This window comes from Mastigoproctus giganteus, chromosome 3 (assembly GCF_048544385.1).
Source record: "Mastigoproctus giganteus isolate SK-2022 chromosome 3, ASM4854438v1, whole genome shotgun sequence".
Classification (NCBI taxonomy): Eukaryota; Metazoa; Arthropoda; class Arachnida; order Uropygi; family Thelyphonidae; genus Mastigoproctus; species Mastigoproctus giganteus.
Window position 1 is genome coordinate 231,443,471 of NC_143577.1, and position 26,258 is coordinate 231,469,728.

Here is a 26,258-nt window from a genome sequence, read left to right on the forward strand (position 1 = left end):
CTCCATTCCACAATGACTCCTTTCTGCGACCAGTCTAATCTTCTGAAAGCTTCCTCAAGGGCAGCAGTAAACAACTTCGGAGATATTGTGTCTCCTTGTCGAACTCCTTTCTCAATTTTAAATTTATTAGTCTGTCTAGTCTGATAAAGGAGGTAGCATTCTCATATATTTTCTTCAAAATCATAATATATGGGGTATCTATGCCTTGTCTTTCCAGTGCCCGAAACATTGCCTTATGCTGTATGGAGTCAAATGCCAGGCATAATGGTGTTTTATATTTATTTGCTTTCTCCATCAGCTGTGACATTACGTGAAGGTGATCCATAGTTGAGAATCCTGTCCTAAAGTCAGCTTGCTCTTTCGGTTGATTCTCATCAAGTATTCTTTCTAATCTGTTAGTAATGACCCTTGTGAACAACTTGTAGATGTGGGATAACAAGCTAATTGGTCTATAATTTCCATTTTCTGATTTATCTCCTTTCTTATGCAGTAAAACTATGATTGCATTATTCCACTCCTTAGGTGCCACACCTTTTCTAATGCATTTTGTGAAGAGTCTTGCCAGTTTTTGTGTTATGTCTCTTCCTCCCAATTTTAACAACTCTACGGTAACTTCATCTTCCCACGGAGCTTTCTGATTCTTCATTTTTTTCAACGCATGTTCTACCTCATCAGGGATATCAGGTATGTTGTATGTGTTACTAATTTGCGATCCATCTTCCCCACTGCTGGCATCATTCCCTCGTTCCTTGTATAACTCTTTATAGTAGTCTTCTGCTATTTGAATTATGCCTTCTCTGCTATTCATACGTACACCATCGCTATTCTTAAGTTTCAGTATCATTTGTCTTTCTGTATTACTGCTCATGACTGCTGATTTAAATCCTTTGTTTTTCCTTAATGCATTTTCTACTTTTCTTGAGTTAAATTTTCTTATGTCCTCTCTGAGTCTCTTTCTAATGGCTTTGCATAACTCAGTATACTCAATTTTCTCCCTGTCAGTGTTTTTCTTGCTGTTCATTTGTCGTCTTCAGTTCATCATGACAAGTGTTTCTTGACTGATTTTTTTTTCTTCTTTGGATTTCTTTTTACCTATAGGTTTCTTGGGCTTTATCACTTTCAGAAAGTTGTAGTATTCCTCGTTGATATCTTGGTCCTGAGCAGTCTGCAGAAGCTCAAACTTGTTCTTAAGTTCCAGTACATACTGCTTTTTCTCCTCCTCTGTTATCTCAAAGACCTTTGTATTATTTAGTCGAGTCAGTTTTTTCCTTTCTTTTCTTACATCTATATCAAGTGTGCATCTTACCATTCTGTGATCACTTCCAACATTTACCTTGTTCAGGACAGTAACATCATTCACAATATATCTTCTGTTAGTGAGGACGAAGTCTATTTCATTAGTTGTTAATCCATTTGGGCTCTTCCATGTCCACTTTCTGTTCACCCTTTTCTTGAAAAAAGTGTTCATTACTGACATTCCTCTAGATTCTGTAAATTCCATAAGTCTTTCACCAATTCCAAAATTTCCTATAGTTCCCCTTTCTGCACTGTTTTGTCTCTTTCCAACCTTAGCATTGAAGTCCCCCATAATGATAGTGTAGTGAGTTTTCTGTTCATCTAGAAGACTTAATTTCGGTGTACATTTCTTCAACCTCTTCATCATCATGGCTCGATGTTGGTGCATAAATCATTATAACCTTTAGCTTATACCTCTTAGAAATCAGGGCGCCTCCGTAGCCAGGTGGGCAGGAGCAGCAGTGCGTAGCACACGCTTCTTGATTAGACCGGGGTTCGAGCCCGTGAGCCACCAAATATGGAGGATGCGGAAAGGTCAGGGAATGACCACCGCATATCCCCGGAGCAATTTGGCCTTAGTTGCTAATGCTCCTAAAAACCAAACAACAACAATAAATCTTAGAAATTCTGAGTAGTAGTCTTGACACCCTTGGTGATGTACTTTTGAATTCCAAAATGTTGTTTTTTATATCTTTATGGACTAAAAAGCCAACTCCACCTTCACTCCTTTCACTGTTTCCATTGGTGTACAGCAGATTTCCACTCGATAAACTTATAGGTGATTCATTTCTTCTTGTTTCAGCCAAACCGATGATATTCCAATTTACATTTTCTAATTCCTTTTCCAGCTCTAGCATCCTGTCTTCACCGATGAGCGATCTTACGTTGTAACAGGCCAAGTTCACTTTCCGTGCATGGCAGCCTGATCATACCCAGAGATTCTTAGCACCCTCTGCTTCCACTCTGATCCTCTCACTGCCATAAGAGGGGGGAGTGAAAGCCACTGGAGACTGAGGGCCATTTGTGCTATCATGTGCTGGAGGGTTTGGTCTTTTCCTCTTCACGCTGACCAGGCATCTTGAAGAGAACCACTCTACATGTTCGTTGCCACCTAAGTGACATAATAGGGCTTAACATCGAGAAGGTGTGCACAAGTGGATTTTAGGGAGGCAGGCCAACCGGACTTCTAAATCTTCTGAAATAGAAAGATATTGGATCCATCAGTGTTTTAGACTGAGTGTCTGATAACACACAGAATGCCTGTTCCCCTCTAAGCCCCTTAATATAAATATAATAGTAGAATTCTATTATAACAAATACCATTTTAACAAAAATATCACATGAATTATTTCTTGAACAAATAACATCAGTTTGTTTATCAGTTTTTTTCTGTAAATCCTCTCCACTGTGTTGAGTGCACTTCAAATCATAAATATGGCCAATAAGGAAAGAAATGCATTTACTTAAAACTTTTACTTGCTTAGAAAAAAAGAGGTTGTAGGTTTTGGCATGAAAAAAGGAGGCTTGGCAAAAGAATTTGGCAAGCCTCCTTTTTGCCATTTACATTATCCATCTTCAGTGAAAGTAAAAAAAAAAAAAAAAAAAAAGTAAAAGTAAACTGCAGCCATTAGCAACCCACTGCAGGATGGAAGCCTCAACAATTCATGCAGAGGGAAATAGACCATAAATCTGCCACGCTGGTCCAGTGCGGGTTAGCAGATTGACCATATTTAGCAGTCAGGGGCTTGAATCCCGGTCTACTCAAAGAGCGTGTGCTACTGCACTCCCGCTCCTGAGCGGGAGCTTGGCTTCACTTGGCTACGGAGGCCTTCTTCAGTGAAAGATCTTGCTGAAATGTTTGGATATTTTAGTTATAAATGAATATACTAAAGCAGATTACTCATTCACAAAATTATATTTTAATTTTGTATTAATGCACAAAATATAAAGTTAACCGTGCATTGTGCATGAAAAAACTATTTTTATTATTCACTTACAGAGCATATTTTGCAAGTCTCCTACCTCATTTCAACTAGAGATGCGATAAAAAAAATATATCAGTGAAGTGCTAATTTCACACAGGACACTTGTAAAAGTAATCATCTACCTCTGAGAGAGGAACCAACTATTCTAGTCATAAAATGCAGTATATTCAGTTACAGAGTAAATTGCAAATAACAGCAACTGGTATCTTTTAGATTAGACTGTGAAATCACATTTAAAATAGCAAAAATGTTAATGGCTTAACACTAATTAACGGAAAGACAAATGAACATGAACTGATGAACAGAGCCTGATAGTATAATCTAGAACACAATGCTTGGAAAGTTCTTAAAAAAATAGTGAACTATTTCAAGTTCTATTTAAAAAGGAATTGGTGCAGTGAACTGAAAGAAAATAAACCTCTTGAGAAATATTCAATACATATGTCTTTAAATATTTCTGTAAATATTTCTTTGATGATTTCTTCACTTATTTTAAGTTTCTGGTATACATCTTATACATATACATTAATTTGAGAGAAGGGAGGTTCAGTAATTGCATATTTTTATTTTGTACTCATCTCTAAAACCATTCACCAGATTCATTTATTCTAGCATGATGCCCAAATGGACTATTATGGTACTAGGCTTGCCACATGTTCATCTGATAGATCTGTCAAAATTTTTGATGTTAGAAATGGTACACAGAATTTGGTTGCAGATTTAAGAGGGTGAGTATAATTTGTTACTTTATTTTAATCTGTTTAATTATTTTTTCCAGTATTTTATTGAACTTTCTCAAAATTTAATGATTGGCAATAATTTTGGAAAATTTGGCCTTGGTCTTGAATGAGTCATGAAAATATTTTCTAAATTTTAGTACCTATAGTAGATAGCATGAAAGATGAAAGAAAATTGCACATGCATAATGAATGTACTTGTTAATTGTAGTGGTCATATTACTAGCAGTTCCTGCATTGCAAGATATCAGCTGTTCATTTAGTTAAGGAAATCACTAAATAGCCTGGCTGGAGCATTTGCTATGAATTTTTAATATCTGAAGAAGAGAGAGATGCTTTATTAAAAGAGATAAGTAAAGCAACAGGAGTATCATATTCATCTCCTAGAAGAATAGTTACTAATAAACTCTAATAAATAATTCCTCTAAAATATACAAATAAATAATCTACAAGAAAATAATGCAAATGATATTCAAAATTTTAAAAATCATACAGTTGACTTTTTTATGCAATTTTATAAGTAGCTTATTGAGTCTCAGTAGTAGAAAATATTAAATCTTATTCTTGCCAGTGGTCATGTTTAATATATTAATAATATTGCATTCCTTGTTGACATATTGGGTCCAACTTTGTTTTGATAATGGACACCCAGAGTTGGATCTGAATCATCAATATTTGTTGGTAGGAAATAGGTTTAAGACATTTCACTAAAATCATTTAAAATCAATTAAAGGAACATGGAGGAGTCAAATGTCTAAATTTTGCAATTTTATATTTTTAAAGTAGATGCAAATAATTTTAAAAGCAGATATATTATCAACACAAAGCAAAAGCATTCTTAGTATAGCTTCACTATTGTGATGTTGGTAACAGAAATCATCACTTTTGCCAGGAATAAATAATGAATTACATCCTTCTGATTGGTTGATTTAAATTTTTTCACTTATATATGCATGTTTCATTTTCCTTCATTATCCATGCTATTTATTATAAGGACAGAGGAATTAGCCACTGGTGCATCTGTGTATGTATTACGTACACACAGAGTGGACATGGGAACTTAGTACTAAAATAATTACTCTTTCTGTTGAAGAAAAGCTGTGTATTTTACAATAGTCAATGCACATGAATGGAGAGTTTGCACTTAACAACTTTGTGTATCATTTCTATATATTGAAAATCATAGTAAAAACCATGACACAGTTGATGCAGTCCAGTAGAGTTCGTATTAGTAGTAGCAAATTATGCAAGAATACAAGCTTATACAGCCAAAAAAAAAAAATCCCATTTCACCTATCCATCATCTCCAGTAGTTTGTGTAGTTCTTCCTTGAATTTATTCAAGCTATCTACTTCCACAGCAACAGATGGAAGTTTGTTCTGGCTAAAGGCAAACTTCTGCACATTTATTCTGCAACCATTCTTCCTCAGTTTGAATTTATGACCCCTTGTGTGTGTAGTCTGAGCAAGAGGAAAAATCCCATCAACATTGAGCTTACTCAATCCATTCAAGGTTTTAAACACCTTGATCAGATCTCACAGGTGCCTGGTTTCCAGTTGCTGCAATTTGCAGAACTGAAGCTCTACCTTGGTAAGAGCACCCCAAAGCGTAAGAGTGTGAGAGTTTAATGACAAAGAAAGGGAAGTATGTGATGATGAGGAAGAATTTTTATAAAGCATCTCTTTTAGGTAAAAAAAAAAAAATAATAATAATAATAAAATATATATACATACGCACTTTTTTTATTTTTTTTTATTTTGTTTCCTGACATGCACACTTTCCATAATTCGTAATTTCTTTCTCCCGGTTCTCAAAAATTTTCTAATCATTCCTTGTTTATTGTTATTTTTATTTTTTTTTAGAATGCAACTTGCATTAAGCATTGACACAAATTGTACAAGATGAGAGATTACAAGGATATTATTGTATTTTGTGAGTCACATGGATTCAAACAAAGATAGCATGTATAATCCTCTACTAGCATGCTGATCACATGGCTATGGTTGTCTGGCAAATGTTCATAAGCATCCATGCTCATAGGATTTGTAATGCTTTGACCTCTGGTTGTACAGCAGCATGCTTTTCAAACTGCATCACTGTGAATAGCATTTAATAATAATGTGAAATATAACTTACAGAAAACCTAAGATACAAATTCAAGGAATTCATATCTCAGCTTTATTAATTCAAAGAATTAAAAGAAATGCAATAATGAATTTTGTCTTGTTAAGGAAAAATATTTTTTTTTAAATTTCCCTGCCAATACTAGCCTAAATCTTAAAATTTTATACAGATTTATTCTGTCCCTCATTTTATATTTTTCAAAATATGTATAGTTTGTATACTACAAGGGTTATAGTTTCAGGTGATAGTTTATTACCTTTCAATGTAATTTATTATCTTGTTTATTAATATATTTATGGTTAGTCACCAATTTTTGTATGCATTTCTACTGACTTGTGGTTATTTGTTTATTTTTAATGTAGAATTTAAATATAGTTTCATATAATTCAGTCGATTCCTGTTAATTGGGACACATCGGGACTGGTGCATTTGCCCGATTAAGTGGCTGCCCCAATTATCCGAAGTTTCACGTAAAAAAAAGTTAAAATTACAATTGGTTCACTATACAATCAAATCACGTTACGATGGAGTCACCTAAGTAAAGTACCGTTCACTATACGATGTGTAGTAAGTGCCGATCATTGTGATCACGTGTGTGAATTGAATTTTAGTTCTATTAAACAGCGATTCTAATTAGCGAAAATAGGAGGAATATTATCCACAAGCTATAAAAGTAAAGATATATTAAGCACAAATTTACCCTTTATTACCTTACCAATTAAATGATACGTGAAAATCGGAAGAATATATGTGATAATCGGAATAATTAATATGCACTGTAATATGTACATAATAACTAGTTGACATTTTTGTTCACTGACATTTGTGGGTGGGGGTTAAAATTTAAAACATTAAAAAGATAAGCAATCAATAACAAAGAACATGGCACACACAAATTGCAAGTAACACGATACGCGCAAGTCAGAATGGAGTAACAAGTTACGAATCTTTAAAAATAGGAATGAAGAGAAGATTATGAAAATTAATTTTTTTATATGATTGAAGATTTCATGGAAGTGTAAACACATTTCACCATAATAATCCACAGAATTCCAGCTTTCGGTATTATCGCAAATTCAGTAAGATCGAGTTTACTATCCATTTATGATAGATTGCGCTAACAGAAAAGCCCAATAAACAGGTGACTGCTAATTGTTTTATGGTTGTGACCTCCAGAAATCGGACCGAACCACGTGGTACGGTCGGAGACAATCGTATGGTGTTCTCCAGTGCTGTGGTTTCCTGCCCCGATTAAACGGCATGTTGTCCCAATTAAGCGAAGTAAACCCTGGCTATTTTATCGATTGGGTTCTGTTTTTTAAGATTTGCCCCAAATAAATGGCCGCCCCGATTAACCGGTGGCCCAAATAACCGGAATCCACTGTATATAAAATAGTGTTGGAAAAATATTTGTTTTTCCAAAACTATATCTTCTTTACTGAACATTGTAAGCTATTTTATTTTGTAACATACATTCAATAAGTAATGAATGAATCATGTTTCTTCTTATGGATTACTATTTTTTAGAAATATATAACTGATGTTTTCTAAAATAAACATTCATTTTGTTTCTTTTTCTTTTTTTTTTTTTTTAATAGACATGGAGGTCCAGTATGGCAAGTAGCATGGGCTCATCCAATGTTTGGGAATTTGTTAGCTTCATGCTCTTATGATAGGAAAGTAATCTTGTGGAAGGAAACAGGTGGAAATTGGGATAAGATATATGAATATAGTGATCACGACTCTTCAGGTTTGTTGCTTGTTATGTACTTGTGATATGATACTTGTTATGGAATCATTTCTTTACTTTATTTCCTTGCTCTCTTTCTGAATTGTACTGGTCCGCATATTGCTACGTATGTTTGAAAACAAAAATGTATGTATGTAAAATAGAACTTAGTTTTTCTCCTAGCAGAGGCAGTGGGATTTATTTCCTTATTATTAAAAAACAACCAATTCAGTGCACAAATCAGCCCACATACAGAATATAATGCAGACATGATACACAGAACATTGTTAATCCCCATTACAATACACAATATAAATCAACATGCCATGTGAACTGGTGCACTATGATCAAAAATTGCTCAAACACTAAAACCACTTGATGCTTGCAAGAAAACTATGTTTTCAATAATAAGAAACATAAACAAATCTAACTAATATCATGCGTATTGCTTATTTTCACATGCCTGCTCAATGTTTGCCTGGGACATTGTCATGGTTAACTACAAATCAGATTGTAACTGTATGGAAGTTTCTTGTCTTACATTCTTATTATTTAAATCCTAAATGGTTTTAGCCAGACCAGTGGTATCTTTGAGTTTAAAAACTTCCTCATGTGTAAATGTGGATTCAAAATATTTCTTTTGCATCCACATTTAGATGAAAGAAATTTAAGTGGACTAATATGGTTAATGCCTTACCTTTTACCATTATCATAAAGAATTCCTTGATTCTGTTCTTTGCAGTATTACTTAAGACTCCATTGGCATGTCTAATCCTCTGAGTGACTTTATTGTAAACTAATTTGTTTACTGTAGGGGTGAGGATCCCCTGATAATTTATAATCATCCCATGTGCCTTTCTCCCTTGTGTCTCTCTGCCAGAAAGGTCATCAGTCATTTTGACATCCATTTTGTTCTGTGCCTCAAACAATATTTTTTCATTGGTATAAAAAGCATGGTAGCTTTTAGAATAACTTTCTTGAACATTTAGCAGTTATATTTGTTGAAATTATCATTTGGTCCCACTGTGAAACAAACTTAAAAGATGTTTAAGACCATTGTAATCCCCATTACAAAAAACAAAAACTCTTTCCCTTTCCTTTAATAGTAGTTATTTCTTTAGATAGGTCCCTCATCGATACACTGTGAGTACTCTTTTTCAGTGATTTCTTTATTTGGAGATTGCTAATATCTGATGAATCTTTACTGATAACAGAACATTCAGAATACAGTGCACACTGCTTAATTGATAACAATAAGTGATGAAACAAGAATGCAGCTGTTAATGTTATTTAATGATGCAGGGTGAAAATGTGTACATAAAAAGGTGTGAAGTGGGAAAAAAAACATTGAAATCAAGCAGTATAAAATATTTTATTTTAACTATCCAATATTTTTTCAAGAGAGTTTTTTGAAGTCATCACTGATAACAAAACTATCATAATATTTATGGAAATCCGTACAAACCATTAAAAACAAATAAAGAAAATATTAAAATCAAGAATTAGAAAATGGCTAATGCTCTACTATAAAACAGTCAGATTGGTAGTAGCACAGTTATAGTACTTTTACCGTTAACATAAAGAATTCGTTGTTATTGTTCTTCACGGAGTAGCAACACCGACAACCACATGAACCATACAGAGCAACATCAATTACTGGACACACAGCATATCAGAGTTCAAGAACAAATCAGGATGTTACATAATTACTTTCACTGCACATGCATAAACTGCAATAAGGGAAAACTTGCTGATTACAAGAAATGTTCGGTTTTTATATGTGTTAGTGCATGTCTGATTGGGACGTCATAAAAGTGATAACATTACGCGAATGATAACAATATATATGACCACAATAAGTGGGGTACACGGTATTTCTTTTCCTTTATACCACAAGGGAAAGAAGTATTCTGATATGTTGATGTAAAGAACGGTTGTCCAGCAAAATTAGAAGTGTCTTACTACTAGGTGAGTGACCAACCCACAAATTCCAGCCATTATCTGTAAACATTAGTTTCTCTCTCCTCCACCCCCTCCGTTGACAAATAATAAGACATCTTGGTTTGCTGACCTGTTTGTCTGCAGAGATGTCAATTATTCTTATCATAAGCATCCGTTTTGGCATAGATACATTTGTTTTTTTATAGGCTTTGGAGTGTACATATGTAAATTTGTTTTCTAAGGTCATTTCATAAACAAATCAAACAATTTTGTTTGATTTATTTACAAAAAATTAATGTAAAAATTATTTTTAAATCTTTCAGTATGTACTAGTGTCTCTTATGTGCATTTCCACCTAGTAGTAGGCAGTTTTAAGATGGTAGCACCAAAATAACTTTGAAAATCAAATTAGATCAACTGTTGTTGAACAACCATTGTTGTCCATTATGGGTTTTAAAAAAAGCCAAAATTCTATGGAATTCGGATCTAGAAGCTGATGAAATTGAATTAAGTGACAAATAAATAGAGGATACTACTTTATTAAAAAATAACTGAAATTTTTTTAGAAAATTAATTTTCCAATTTGGGTTTAAAAAAGCCAGAAGTTGATGAAATTGAATTAACTGACAAATAACTAAATAAGAGGATGTTACTGCATTTATTCCCCCCCCCCCCCCCCCCCAAATAATCAACTGAAATTTTGGAAAATTTTATTACAGCTGTTTAACAATTTTTTTTTAATTCTTACTTGACTTTTGCCAGTGATTTCATTCTACTCTTGTACAGTCAAGTCAAAATAAGAGTAGATTAATATTTGAAAGCATTTGTGGTATTTATAAAGTTTTCATTTTTAAAATTTTTTTTAAACATTCCACAATAAATTTCACTTTACAGAGCCAGCTTGCAGCAAAAAACTTAGTGCTGTAAACGCAGCCATATTTTTGTCAACTCATTCAAGAAAAGGTTTAACAGATAACTGTTATTAATTTGATTGTTCTTTATAAATGATAGCAATTAGTAAAGATTATAATTATTAGTTTCCTTAATCATTTTCTTCATGAAGTTTTGATTTCTTCTAAGCAGTAAACTCATTATCTTGGGCACCTCAAGAATTCGGTCTAATGTTGGCATGTGGAAGTTCAGATGGTGCTGTGTCTGTAATTAGTAGTTCTGGAGATGGCAGTTGGGACACAAAAAAACTGAATAATGCCCATACAGTAAGTTGCTTTACTGCATGACTTTTAAAATTTGCTGAAATTAAAAAAAAATTAAGGAAATGCTAATGTGCATGAAATGAATGTTATTTTGGTTTGTTGTTCTTAGGACTTCTAAGTGGTAATTGCCACAGCTAGGAGTAAAAACCTAAAATGCTTATGCTGGTTTCTAAATGTCTCTAAATTCTTGATGAATCTTTTCTTCAGGCCAGTGAAATTTCTAGTGCTCACTGAGAGAGGAGCTGGGTGGAGTTTCCCATATTTTGGCCTGAAGATATGACATAGCAAGAATTCAGAAGCCTAAACATCATAAATAATCTATTGTTGTTATTGCTAGGTGGGATTGTATCATTTAAAATATTGTTTCCCTCATTTTCATATTCTTTAATAAGCATCTACATAATATCCTCTTCACAATGTGTCGAGTGACCAACTAGCAGTAAAAGATGGGATTGAGTTCAACTAACTCACTCCCATCATCCAAAGAATTGATTACTTAGTCAGAGACAGTCACATTTCTATACCAGGCTGTGTAAAGCAAGTAGTCAGATACCAAGCAATAATGTGTGCAATCCAGCGAGAGAATGGGTCAGCAGCACAGCCTAACTGACTGGTATAGTATGGTTTACACAAGATGTGACATTACAAGTATCAAGGACACTGCCATTGTGCTGGGTTTTTCATGCATCAGCTGCTAACCTGAAACCATCTAGCCAGTGGCAGCTCTGTGGCCTTGTTTATGTGAGAGACTAAAAGAATGGTGAAGAGAATCATACAGTCTGATGGATTTGTTATAGCCAGTCAATTGATGATGCATTACAACAAGGTTGTGAAGAGGTGTGTATCGGAACATGGTGCATCAAGCCGTATTGCATATGTGATATAGCAGCAGTCCATCTTACCAGGTTCCATTCTTGTTATTCAGAAACAAACATTTATGTACAGTGGGTGCAGGAAAATCATCACTAGGCATTTGGAAAATGAAAAAAAGTTGCCTAGGTGATGAATCTCAACTCCACTTGTTCTATATTGATGTCAGAACCTGGATATTAGCATTAGTAGAGGCATATGATGCAAGAAAGCAAAATTATACAGCATCAGCCAAATAAAAACAAAAAAAAAAAAAAAAAAAACATTTCACTCCAAATGTTTGTCTAGTTCTGCCTTGAATTTATTTAAGCAATCCACATCTACATCAACAGATGGAAGTTTTGTTCCAGAATCAACCACCCACTGGCTAAAGGCAAATATCTACACATCTATTCTACAATTATCTTTCCTCAATTTGAATTTATGCAATTAATCTCAGCAAGAGGAAGAATCCCATCAGCATTGAGCTTGCTCAAACCATTCAAGGCTTTATACACCTCCACCTTGCAGGTGCCTAGTCTCCAGACACTGTAATTTGGAAAACTTGAGCCTTTCTTTGTAAGAGCAACCCTTTGTTCCATTCACTAATCTTGTTGTCCTTCTCTGTATTTGTCCCAGCAGCTCTACATCCTTCCTAAATAGAGGCCTCCAGACCTGTATACAGTACTCAATGTCTGGCCTGACATTGCCTTATACAAGGGGATAATCATCTCCTTATCCCTGCTACAAAAATTCTTGTATATCATTGACAAGACCATGAGCTACTCTTGCAAATGATCTACACTGCTCAGAAAACTTCATATCTGACTGCACGATTACCCCCAGGTAATTTTAATTCTCTACCACTCTGAGTGTCGTACCACACAATTCATGCGTTACTCTGGGGTTACTGCTACCCATATGCAGTACTTTACATTTTTCAATGTTAAACTTCAGTTGCCACCACTCAGTCCATCTACCCAACTTTTCTAGACCAGTTGCAGTAGTGTACTGTCATTAGTGTCATTAACAACCCTGCTAACATTCATATTGTCAGCAGACTTAAACATTAAGCCTGATATACCATCATCAATATTATTAATAAATACAGAAAACAACAATGGACCCAAAACTGAACCCTGGGGGGACTCCACTAAAAACATTAGTCCACAAAGAGTAGTGTCCATTGATTACGCTGTCTTTTCCCTTCAACCATCCTTTTATCCATTGTAACAACTTGCCCTTAATGCCTTACTGCTCCAATTTGTATAATAGTCTTCCATGTGCCACAGTATCAAAAGGGTTTCCTAAAATCCAAGTATATGATATCAAAATTATTTTTTTCATCCAGTTCCTTTGTGACCACATCATAGTATCCAATCAAATTGGTCAGACTTCCCCTTAACAAACCCATGCTGTGTCCAAGATATAACTGAAGTGTTGTCTAGATGATCCTGCAGTGCTTCTTTGACCAATGCCTCCATTTATTTCCCTGGAACAGAAGTTAAACTAACAGACCTGTAATTAGTTGTCACCCTTTGATCCTCCTTTGTGAATTGGGGCCACATTTGCACATCTCCAGTCCATGGGTACCTCCCCTGAGTCCAAGGAAGCTCTCATAATTATGACTAAGGGTTTGCTTACTTCCTTTGCTGCCTCCTTTAATATAACTGGATGGATATGATCTATGCCAGGTGCCTTTCTTATGTTTATCTTCAATAGTTTCTGCCCCACTTTGCTCTCATTTATTACAAAATCATTTAGCTCACTGCCAGAGTTTAATACACCTCTGGCATTCTCCTCCCTGAATAACTCCATATGTAAATGTAGATGCAAAATACTCATTCAGTTTGCTAGCTACCTGAGCAGGATCATTTGCTGTTTTTCTTTGCATCCTTTGCCAAAGATTTCTCATAATCTGCCTTTGCCTGCCTAACGTCCTTTGTGACTTGATTTAAATTTATAAAATAAATTTAAATCAATATGAAATAAATTAGCCACACCTAAAAGGTGTGGCTAATTTATTTCTAAAATTAAATGAGAATTGTTGCTTATCAATACCTTACTACTGTGCATGTCAACAACATTCATATTGTGCTATAGCTTGTTTTTTCCTGTACAGATCAGTTTTTGTTTTGTTGCAACTGGTTAAGTTTTGATTGAACCATGCCTATTTAAGTGAAACATTGTTTTAACCCTTCAGTGGAAAAATGAATGATCATAATTTAGAGCAAAGAATTGTTATTAAATTTTTGGATTCAGTAATAACAGGAGATGAATCCTGGATGTTTCAGTATGATCCACAAACCAAGCGTCAAAGCATGCAGTACCAAACTCCTCTTCTCTCCGTTTAAAGAAAGCAAGAGTGTCTCGAAGTCAGTGTTGATTAATTTTGTTGATTGTTGTGATGTTTTTCATCATGAATTTGTCCAGACACTCTACATTGAGATTTTGGAATACTTGGTGAAAAAATTCAAAAGACATGGCCCAATTTATGGCCAGACAAATGGTTTTTCACCATGACAGTGTACCTTGTCATTCCTCTGTTTCAGTGAGAGTTTTTAATGAAAAACAAGTTCACAACATTGTAACACCCACCTTATTCTCCAGATCTGGTGCACCGACTTCTTTCTGTCACAAAAATTAAAATCCAACTCAAAGGAAAATGATTTGAGGACTTAGCAGACACAATGCAATGCAGAAATTAAAGGCAATATCTTCTGAGGACTTTTGGTGCTGTTTTAGATCCTGGAAATTGCAAATGGAGTGCTGCATAGGTGCAGCTGGGGAGTACTTTGAAAGGGATGAACGTTGAAATTTTTGTATTTAAAAATAATAAATTATTTTAAAAATATTCTCATTTCTTTTTAGCCACACCTTGTATTGTTGCTGCCATCAGTTGAGTAAATGAGTTAAGTGCAGCTGTGATAAATTTTGCCTGCAGAAATGTTTTGTAGGTGCAATTCAGTATAACTAGAATCAACTATGTAATTGAATCGTTCAATCACTTGAGGAAAACTTCTATAGAAACATTTTGCCTGATGCAAGAAGCCTATGGTGAGAAAAAACATGACAATGCTGATGTTTTTTCTTTGTATAAAATGTTTTCTTAAAAGTAGGAAATCCAGTGGATGAGCATTGAGCAGGAGAACTTTTATCCAACCAAAATGAAGGTTTGGTGTACATAGCTGCTACTGTTCACAAAAATTGTTGAATGGCTGTTCATTAGCTTGCTGAAGCATTATTAATTTTGATAGGCAGTGCACATTAAATGTTTTACAGACTGACTTAGGAATGAAGCAAAAGGCTCAGTTGTTGGATTCCCAGTTTGACAGTGATGAAATGCATTGCAATGCATTTTGTCACTGCCATTACCATTGAGGAACTGCAGATGTTTCTTTACAATTCCACTACTAAATAACAAAGCAGCCAGTGGAAAACTCCCAAGTTCTCTGACTTCATCAAAATTAGAAACATCAGAAAGTTCTAGAAAAGTAAAGATAGTGTTTTCAACCAAATAAGCATCTTGTATCATTATTTCAATGTCAAGGCATGCTATGTCAACATTTTACACCTAATGCCATAATATATCAGACAACAACCGAAGAAACAGCCAACAGACATTCTCCTTTATCACACTAATGCATCAGAATTGAATCACATCATCCCTGCAGTTCAGATTTAGAATCTTATGAATGTTTCTGGAATTGAAGAAAAATTTTAGATAGATTATTTCTATCAGCTGAGATATGTATAAAGGCTGTGGAAGCAAAGAATGGTTTGGATGATGTGCATCAGTCATGGGTCAGCAGTGGCCACTGATAAGTGCATTGCATTCCAAGGCAGATAATTTAGAAAGACAGATAGTGATCTAGTTGATTACGTATTATATACACTTGTTATTACATTTTGTACATCCCTTGTAGTTCATTTGCTACTTTTTAAAAAAATAGTGCTCTCTTCTCAATGTTATTCTATATATATTTTATAATGTTTATTTTTTATTTATTTTATTATCTTTTTTCTTATTTAGATAGGATGCAATGCTGTAAGTTGGGCACCAGCTATAGTTCCTGGTGCTGCACTTGAGCAGCCTGGATCTCAAAGACCACAAATAGTCAAAAGGTTTGCCACTGGAGGATGTGACAATCTAGTTAAAATGTGGAAATATTCGTGAGTATTTTTTCTTAGAAAATATCACTATTAGATCAATAAATGATTATCATGGCAATCTGAATATTTTTAAAAAATTTTAATGTGAATATTAAAATGTATTCATATATTTTTGAATAAATCTAACTTTTGCACTCTGTTTTATGAAAGAAATGCTAAGAGATTTCTTGAAATTAAGCAGTTTGAAGTAAAAATAAAATTTATTCACTTTAATGGAAACAGTTATGCAAATCACCTTACAGAAAAGATTACACTTTTCTCTAAGATGATTTTTTAATTTCCAAATTAAGGAGGTTCATTGTTATTTTGCTGTCAGTAAAAAAAAAAAAGCCTCTTGGAAAAGATAATCTTATTTTTGGTAAAAATTAATCTTATTACTTAATACTTTGTGAAAGAGATGTAAGTATTAAGTAATACGATTAATTTTTACAACGAACGTTAATTGGTAGACCATAGTAGGCAGAGAAGTGCTTCTTTGGTTAATGTATACTAATCCATATAGGAATTTAGTTATCATTATTTTGTGTGAGAAAAAGCATTGGTTCGAAATTGGAAAAAAAATTATATAATGAAATGTTGGAAAGCTGGTATATAGGCAAGGTGATAAAAATGCCTTTTTCATCTGGCTTTTTTGTTAAGAGTCTTCTTCAGGAGCTTCAGATTAGCGATTAGCTGTACAAGCCATAAACCTCTGATTGTAATCATTGATGCATCATGTTGTGTAGTTATTGTTGCTAGTCATAGATTAGTATTTGATCAAGTGTCATTTCACTATGAACAGCTGAGAGAAAAGTCAGAGAAACAACAGAAAGAAAATCAGAGGTTGGACAGGAATAATGACTGATAGTTTGATTTATCTTGAGCAGTCATTTGGCTTGAGAAAGGGGGGGGAGAGTCTGAGTCTTAGCTTCTGTGATGAGGCAAGCATGTTGAAGTAATGGTGAAAGGTCAGTTTGTTAGGGTTCATAAGCGATAAGATATAGTTTGTTTAGCTGTTGTAGAAAGCGAAAAATAAAAGTGCCAACAAGTTTAGCATATAAACATAAAAACTGGTGGTCAGTTGATGACATCTTGATTAACTCTTCTGTGGGTGTGTACATATATATTTTTGATGTATGGGCTCTGTGTAGTACATATATACATTTCAAGGCCATTTCATGTGTCCATTTATGTATAGACTGTCTATAAATTTTCAGATATATAGGTGTTGCTGTATCTTTTCTGTATTGACAATTAATTGTGATTATAGTTTATAATAGATAGTAGTAAGAAAATAGCTTTGAAAATCAGGAGAAAAACTTGTATGTGTAAGTAATTGTTTGAATTGCATACAAAAGCCAAAATTGAATAAATTCTTGGAATTATAATCTGTAAGTTGATGAAACTGAATTGTGTGATATATAAATTGATGTAGAGAAAAATAGTTGCTTTTTGTTTATCATCAATAAACAAAAAGCAACTGTCTTCTTTGATTATAAACAAAAAATCGACAATGAACTTTATTTTATTATTTTTTTTTTTCACGATTTTGTGCATTAATTTTTTATTTTTTTAAATTCTGGGGTCTAATTTTGGACAATCAAGTCAAAATTAGACTGCATTAATATTTAAAAAGTTTAATATGTAATAGTTAGTACAAATGCATCATTTTAACATAGCTATCTACCAAAGTAGTTAAATTAATTAATTAAATTGGCATCGTTTTGGTTATATCTCATACTTTATAGTCTATTTAAAAAGTTTTATGGTGAAGGTATTCATTTTTACAGAACTTCAAAATTACACAAAGAAATGCACTCCACAGAGCCCATCGCTGTTGAAACTCACTGCCACAGTTCACATGCATATTCCAGGAATTCACTTGCATGAACCCGCATGCATTTGGGGACCTTAAGCATAAGTGAAAGTTATAACTAACGTGATTTAAGCGTTCACAAAAAAAAAAAAAAGGCCATTACATCCTAGTGCACTTGTGCTTATATTCATTTTTTGAATAGCATTGCACTCCAGAGAGGATGTTTAGTATTTACTTACTTTATTAAAATTGATATTTTAAAAATGTTTTTCTTGTTTGTTAATTTTTACATTCTGTCAGCTCTGTGCAATACACATATATAGTATGCCTGAGGTCATATAATGGTGCTTTAAATACAAAAGTGCTTCTAAATTTATTTTTATATTTTTCAGTGGAGCATCCTTGTTGATGTGTTGATCTCCATTTTAGACTCACTCTGCACTGATTACCACATATATTGACTTGATTATACAGCATGTTCTTTGACTTTGTCATAACTTCAGAATGACCTTAGTCATAACTAAGGTCATTCTGAGTGAAAAAATACACTTAATATGATTAGTGTAAAAAAATACACTACAGATTTTTTACAGATTTATACACTAATAACTCTGATTCTCATTGATTACTGAGCTGTGAGTATTTGAAATGTAGATTGATTTGAAGGAGTTGGAAGTGGAAATGGATTTGAAAGAGTTAGGTAAAAAACTATTGAAACTATTGAAAAAACTGTTGAGGAAGAAGGCAGAAGCCTTTGAAAGCTTCAGTTATTTTAGCGCTTTTAATCTAGTATATTTTATTGTATTTTAATTCAGTATTTTATTATCATTTTATTTGTAAATTCACTGTAAACTACATTTGTTTTATCTTATCTTAATTCAGTATTTTATTATCAGTAACATTTTATTTTCATAATCACACTTATTTTGTTTTGTTTGATCTACTGTAAATTTATTGTAAATTTAAATATAAAGCTTTTTAAGATTTTGGTTTTCGTTTTTACTTCAATGGTTGGTGAGAAACGCTAAAAATCATAGTGGAAAAAACATTTTTTTTTATTGGGAAAAAGATTAAATTGCATTGTACATTACATTAATCAAATTGAAACATTATTGCATTGTACAATTTTTGTAATCTAACCATGTTTTCCTCCTCACACACATCCTCTCTTATTGGACATTTGGCTGTCAGTGACACTTGGTGCCGAACAACCTTCTCACAGACCTTGGTGAACATTAATGAACACTCATCAGCCTGGTATTCTTTGTTGTGCAGATCTGATACACAAAAAGAATAACCACATATTCTTCACTGGAAGACATAAATGGCATGTTCTTTTCTGACAGAGCATGATCTGTTTGCTAGTTCACACGTCACTGGTTGAGCTGGCTTACATAAATATCCATGCCTACTGCATACGTATGCATAGACACTATGTTTAAAATACCACTGGTTCCACAAATGTTGAGAATCAGACCATTGATATAACATTTTTCACTCAGAATGATCCCAAGAATTACCTGAAGTTATGACAAAGTTGTCCAATGCTGTGTACTTTGTTTTATATGTACAGTAAATTAGCAGAGGGACATGATGCAAGAAAGCAAGCTTATATAGCATCAGCCAAAAAAAAAAATCCTTATTTCACCCATCCACTCACTCCAAATGTTTGTCAAGTTCTGCCTTGAATCTATTCAAGCTATCAACTTCTATGACAGATGGAAGCCTGTTGAGGCTTCCATCATTAACCACCCGCTGACTAAAGGCAAACTTCCGCACATTTATCCTACAACTGTCTTTCCTCAATTTGAATTTATGCCCGCTCAGGCGATTATTCTGAGCAAGAGGAAGAATCCCATCAGCATTGAGCATGCTCATATCATTCAAGGCTTTATACACCTCAATCAGATAACCTCACAGGTGCCTAGTCTCCAGACAGTGTAATTTGCAAAACTTAAGCTCTTTCTTCGTAAGAGCAACCCTTTTTTCCTTTCACTAATCTTGTTGCCCTTCTCTGTACTCATCCCAGCAGCTCTACATCCTTTTGAAATAGAGGCCTCCAGACCTGTATACAGTGCTCAATGTGTGACCCGACCATTGCCTTATACAAAGGGATAATCACCTCATCCCTGCTAGAAAAATTCCTCTATATATATCATTGATAATTTGCAGACCGTCTACACTGCTGAGAAAACTTCATATCTGACTGCACAATTACCCCCAGGTCCTTTTCTTTCTCTACCACTCTGAGTGTAGTACCACACAATTGATACGTTACTCTAGAGTTAATGCTACCCATATGCAGTACTTTACATTTGTCAATGTTAAACTTCAGTTGCCACCTCTCAGCCCAACTACTCAACTTTTCTAGATCCTGTTGCAGCAGCGTAGTGTCATTAACAACCCTGTTGACCTTCGTATCGTCTGCAAACTTGGACATTAAGCCTGATATACCCTCATCAATATCATTAATAAATACAGAAAATAACAGTGGACCCAACACTGAACCCTGGTGGACTCCACTAATAATATTAGTCCACGAAGAGCAGTGTCCATTGATTACCATTCTCTGTCTTTCCCATTATAGCCTTACTTGCTAATGTTCCAATAAAACCCAACTCTGTCTTCTCCCACTCAACCATCCCTTTATCCATAGCAGCAGTTTGCCTCCAATGCCACACTGCTCCAATTTGTGTAGCAGTCTTCCATGTGCAACAGTATCAAAAGCCTTCCTAAGATCCAAGTATATGATATCAAAATTATTCTTTTCCATTCAGTTCCTTTGTGACCACATCATAGTATCCAATCAAATTGGTCAGACAAGACTTTCCCTTAACAAACCCATGCTGTGTCCAAGGTATAACTGAAGTCTCGTCTCGGTGATCCTGCAGTGCTTCTTTAACCAGTACCTCCATTAATTTCCCTGGAACAGAGGTTAAACTAACAGGTCTGTAATTACTTATGTCGCCCTTTGATCCTCCTTTGTAAATTGGGGTCACATTTGTACAGCTCCAGTCCATGGGTACTTCTCCTGAGTCCAAGGAAGCTCTCATAATTATGGCTAAGGGTTTGCTTACTTCCTTTGCTGCCTCCTTTAATATAACCGGATAGATCCGATCCACCCCAGGTGTCTTTCTTATGTTTATCTTCATTTTCTCCTACACTTTGCTCTCAGTTATTACAAAATCTTCTAGCTAGCTGTCAGAGTTTAATTCACCTCTGGTATTTCCCTCCCTGAATAACTCCTCATGTGTGAATGTAGATGCAAAATACTCATTTAGTTTGTTAGCTACCTGAGCAGGATCATCAACAGTTGAACCATCAATATGAAGTGGACCAATCTGATTCATCCCCTTCCTTCTAGAGTTTACATAAGTAAAGAACTCTTTGCTGTTTTTCTTTGCATCCTTTGCCAAAGATTTCTCATATTCTGCCTTTGCCTGCCTCTAACCCCCTTTGTGACTTGGTTACATCATAAATTGGTTCCACTGTGTAGAATTTAAAAACTGTCTCAGACCACCGTAGTCACTTTTACGAAAGCAAAAACCCTTCCCTTTACCCTTGATGGCAGTTACCTCTTTGAGTAAATCCCACTTCAGCACACTGTGATCACTGCAACCTGGTGGTTCTTTTATCTGCAGATTCTTAATGCATGAAGAGTCACTACTGATAATCAGATCCAGAGTATTACTCCCTCTAGTTGCCACCCAAACATGCTGCTGTAGAAAACAGTCATCCAATAAATCCACAAAAGCCTTGCTAGTGTGCGAGTGGCAATCCACAAATTCCAGTCAATATTTGGGAAATTAAAATCCCCCGTTATAAGACAATCTGATTTACTGGCTCACTGTATTTCTCTGTACAGTTGTTTATACTCATCAGAGTCATTAGGCCTATAACACACTCCTACTCTTAATTTTGCTTTCCCAGTGCTTATGTCACACCAAACTGACTCAACACTGCATTGTTGAGTCAGTTTGAGTCGAGTCATTACATGCCTATCCTGTCTCCCCTCTCCCCTTCCTATGCTGTCTCTCCTTCCTGTACACATTGTACTCCCCAAATTTGTTTTCTGAATTCCTGTGTGATACCACTTCTCTGATACCCTAACAATATCTGCCGTTGATGTTTTGACCAACACCTCAAATTCATCAAATTTATTTACCAAACTCCTAGCATTGGTGTACACACAAATATACATGCACCTGTTCCTATTCTTAGCTACCCTAACACATCCCATGTATTTACTTGTTCTGCAGTGACTCCCAGCAGTCTCTGAAATCCCCTGCACAGTGTTTTCCAGGCTGCTGCTCATTCCAATAGAAGTAATTCCTATTATAACACTCTGCTTATAGCATTCTCTTGATTTTAACACTTTTCTTCTAGTTCCCATGGTCAATTGTGTGAAGTACCATGCATTTGTTTTTTTAACATCTGTATAGTACTCCTGTTGCAGTTTGTGTGTGCAGGTTTTTGATTTACTTTTAAGCCATTGCTTCATAAACATTGCAAATAAAAAAAAAAAAAAAAAAACCCTGAAAAATCAGTGTTATTCTACCAAAATATTGAAGAAATATAAAAAAATAGCCACAAAAAGGTGATTCTGCTTATAACACTTTTCCCTTTTAAAGAACTATAATAGGAGTTTACTGTATTTGTATTAAAACAATAATATAGTATATTCATTTATTATTTTATGCAGTAAACTTTTTAAAATTTTCTACATATTTAAATATTCTCCTCGTTATCAAATGGAATCATGTTTCAAATATTTTTTAGTGAATATTAATGAGATGGATTACAGATATTAACCATTATTAAGGGTAACACTGAAAATGGTAAAGAAAATTTTTAGTGAAGTTGGGCTAGAGGAAAATCGTCTCCAACTTCAAGCTTGTTTAATTCTTAATATTTATTAATTGATAGCTGTAATCAAAGTTAAACTGTTGAATCTAATATTACATGGTACTTTTTAATTCTTGCCAGGGAAGAAGAAGAGCAGTGGGTAGAAGAAAATAAACTTGAGGCACATTCTGACTGGGTTAGAGATGTTGCTTGGGCTCCTTCAATTGGTCTTCCAAGGAGTACTATTGCCAGTTGTTCGCAGGTGGGTGAACTGTTCCCAATAGCCGTTTAACTAATAGCACCAGCATTTGTAAAGTTTAGCACACCAAGTTATTTTCAATGTATTTTAAGAATTCTAATGGAATTCTAATCGTTAGGCTTGATATGTTACAGTATATTATCATTCATTGTTCCTGTATCGGTATCCTTTATTTTAGCATTGCATCAGTAAGAATACTTTGAAAGTTTTTTACACTGTTTTAAAAGGATCTTAACCAGCATGTCTTTTAGTTTATTGATATTAAGAACTCACAGTCAGTAGTGCATGTTACTTTGTTTCTTTGGGTATTTCTCTCACTTCAGTTAATTAATTGTTGCATTATGCATGTAGTTGAATAGGTTAGCTATGTATTGTCCTGGATCCCAAGTGGTAGATGACTCTCATCAACTGGTGCAATACTACCACTTTGCTTATTGGAGGCTTGAAGTGGTGAAATCCATGTTTAGTTTCTAGAGCAAAGTTTCCAGCATCTCCCCCCCCCATACTTCTCTTTCAACCCATGCACGGTACTAAGTACCATAGGTTTTAATACCTTTCGTGTTTGGGGTTTTCATAAAAAAAAAAAAAGTGGTTCTTATGTAGAATCATTTTCAATACTACCTTTCAGTCTATTTACTGGTCCATAGGCATACATTTGGAGACAGCAACTATTTTTGATTACATTCCTATCACTTCTGTCAGTATTTGTCATCATTGACTGCACCGTAAAACCGAAACAAAACGTTCTCGGCTCATGCATAAAAGTCATTGAATTATTATTATTTGGTTATTATATTAATCACACCCAGAACATTAAATGTGTTATATTTTCAAGTTATTAAAATCCAGGAAGAAATAAGTAAAATTGCATAATGAAAGCATTAAGAGTATACTAGGATTATTTAATTTATTAAATAACAGAGCATGAAATACATATTGCATTTCGTGTACCATTGATTATAAAGTATTATAAAACGTGGAGTTAAAAAGTAAAATAAAAAGTTAAAAAAATAAAATATTGTCACGAGGTATGTGCAGCAAAGTGAAAACAATTACTTTATATATTATTAGTTAATTTGTAACAAGATAATTAGATTTTTACTTTTTGCTTCTATTAATCACAGAAAAAGAAAAGTCAATTTAAGAAATAAAAATATAATGCACCTGAAATATGTGTACATCAGCTAACTTGTTTAGGCTTTTATGAGTTTGTGCAGAATAATTATAAGGTGTGGCTACAAGACTTGCAATAAAATAAATAATGAAATATTTTGTACCTTATAAATTATCCCCTTCAAAATGGAATGTTTTTCATTCTTAAATAACTTACGTAATTTTTAAAGAGAAGTATATCTTTCTAGTCAGCTGTCACTCCACATTTTTGTTGCCAGTTGTTCTTTTGGATTAGAATAAATTATATGAGATGCTTTAAGTATTAGTTTTTTTTATACTCTCCAAACAGAACCAATATGCTGTTATAAAGTTTTGTGTGCAGAGAACTTGCCCAGATTATGGTATACAAGATTCCATTACTACTTAAGCAGGATCATTTTGCTATTATGCAGGTTTTTTTAAATGTAAATTATGTATATTAACTCGTGTTTCTGAATGTAAGTTGCCATCCACATATAGTAAACCAAATTAAAACTGGGTTTTTTTTGTGTCCTGTGAAATGGTTTTGGGGATATTGGAATATTTCCACCACCTTACAGCTGGATGTCTGTCTGATTTTCATATCTTTACCTCTAAAAAAGGGCACTGAAGGGATGTCAGAGCCAGCTGTACACAGAATGCTGCTGGTTGCATGCTTTTAGTGGAACAGTGGGATGCATACCTAATGCTAGAGGTATTCTTGTGAAACTTAACAGATCAGAGGCAAGTGCTCTCAAACAAAACTGAGGTTGATTTAATACAAACAGTTTTTTTTTTTTTATTTAATCAACCTTACATTGTAAGAAAATTGTATTTTTCCCATGTACAGGGTAGTGTATACACTACCCTCCAAATATCATCTGGCCACCCCCTGTTTTCATGGTCTATTGTACCTTCCTGGGTAAACAAGTGACTCAGACTGATATATAAGGAAGATGTATGAGGCATTCAAGTTTGTTCTAATAATGGTATGTGGAGCTGAGGTGATTGATTTCGAGAGGAGTTATCATAGTTGGATGTCACGTTTCTGGCTTGTCAATTAGTGGAATTTCTGACAGCTTTCACGATCCAAAGTTGACTGTTGGTGATGTTATGAAATGGAAGTGTAGCTGTACCACTACTGTCCAGCAACATATAGCATTAGTAGAGGCATATGATGTAAGAAAGCAAGCTTATACAGCATCAGCCAAAAAAAAAAAAAAAAGACCCCATTTCACCCATCCATTCACTCCAAATGTTTGTCTAGTTCTGCCTTGAATTTGTTTAAGCTGTCAACTTCTACGACAGATGGAAGTTTGTTCCAGTGATCAACCAGCCTCTGGCTAAAGGCAAATTTCTGCACATCTATTCTACAACTGTCTTTCCTCAATTTGAATTTATGTCCCCTCAGGTGATTAATCTAGGCAAGAGGAAGAATCCCATCAGCATTGAGCATGCTCAAACTGTTCAAGGCCTTATACACTTCAATCAGATCACCTCGCAGATGCCCAGTCTCTAGACACTGTAATTTGCGAAACTTAAGCCCTTCTTCGTAAGAGCAATTTTTTTGTTCCATTCACTAATCTTGTTGCCCTTCCCTGTACTCATTCCAGCAACTCTACATCCTCCCTAAAATGTGGCCTCTGGACTTGTATACAGTACTCAAGGTGTGGCCTGACCATTGCCTTATACAAGGAGATAATCACATCCTTTTACCTGCTAGAAAAATTACTGTATATCATTGACAAGACACCATGAGCTACTCTTGCAGACTGTCTGTACTGCTCAGAAAACTTCATATCTGACTGCACAATTACCCCCAGGTCTTTTTCATTCTCTACCACCCTCAGTGTAGTACCACATAGTTGATATGTTACTCTTCGGTTGTTGCTACCCATGTGCAGTACTTTACATTTGTCAATGTTAAATAGACAGACTATGGAAGCTCACTCTGTGTGATCAGAAGATAGTTGGAAGGGTAGTATGACAAGCTCATCTGAAATCCCTGCAGAACATCAACCAGGAGTTTAAGGCACCAACAGAGATTGAGATCTGTATGAACACACTGCACACAGCTCCACAGCCTTAGTTTTTGTAGAAGAGTAGTGGTGCATATGCCAAACATTACCCACTTCAATCAGCGATCTTTTCTTGCATGGTTCAACAAATGCTGTTTGTTC

General features: G+C 34.5%; 1 protein-coding gene across 1 annotated transcript in view; it reads left to right on the forward strand.

Moving 5' to 3' along the window:
• The window catches only part of Sec13 (nuclear pore and COPII coat complex component secretory 13), a 42,075-nt gene that overhangs the window by 8,327 nt on the left and 7,490 nt on the right, over positions 1 to 26,258 (forward strand). The window contains exons 3-7 of the mRNA XM_090369697.1: positions 3,894 to 4,009; positions 7,741 to 7,892; positions 10,896 to 11,029; positions 15,909 to 16,048; positions 22,830 to 22,950. Of these exons, the coding sequence (XP_090225823.1) occupies positions 3,894 to 4,009; positions 7,741 to 7,892; positions 10,896 to 11,029; positions 15,909 to 16,048; positions 22,830 to 22,950 (663 nt within the window). The remainder of the gene's footprint in view (positions 1 to 3,893; positions 4,010 to 7,740; positions 7,893 to 10,895; positions 11,030 to 15,908; positions 16,049 to 22,829; positions 22,951 to 26,258) is intronic.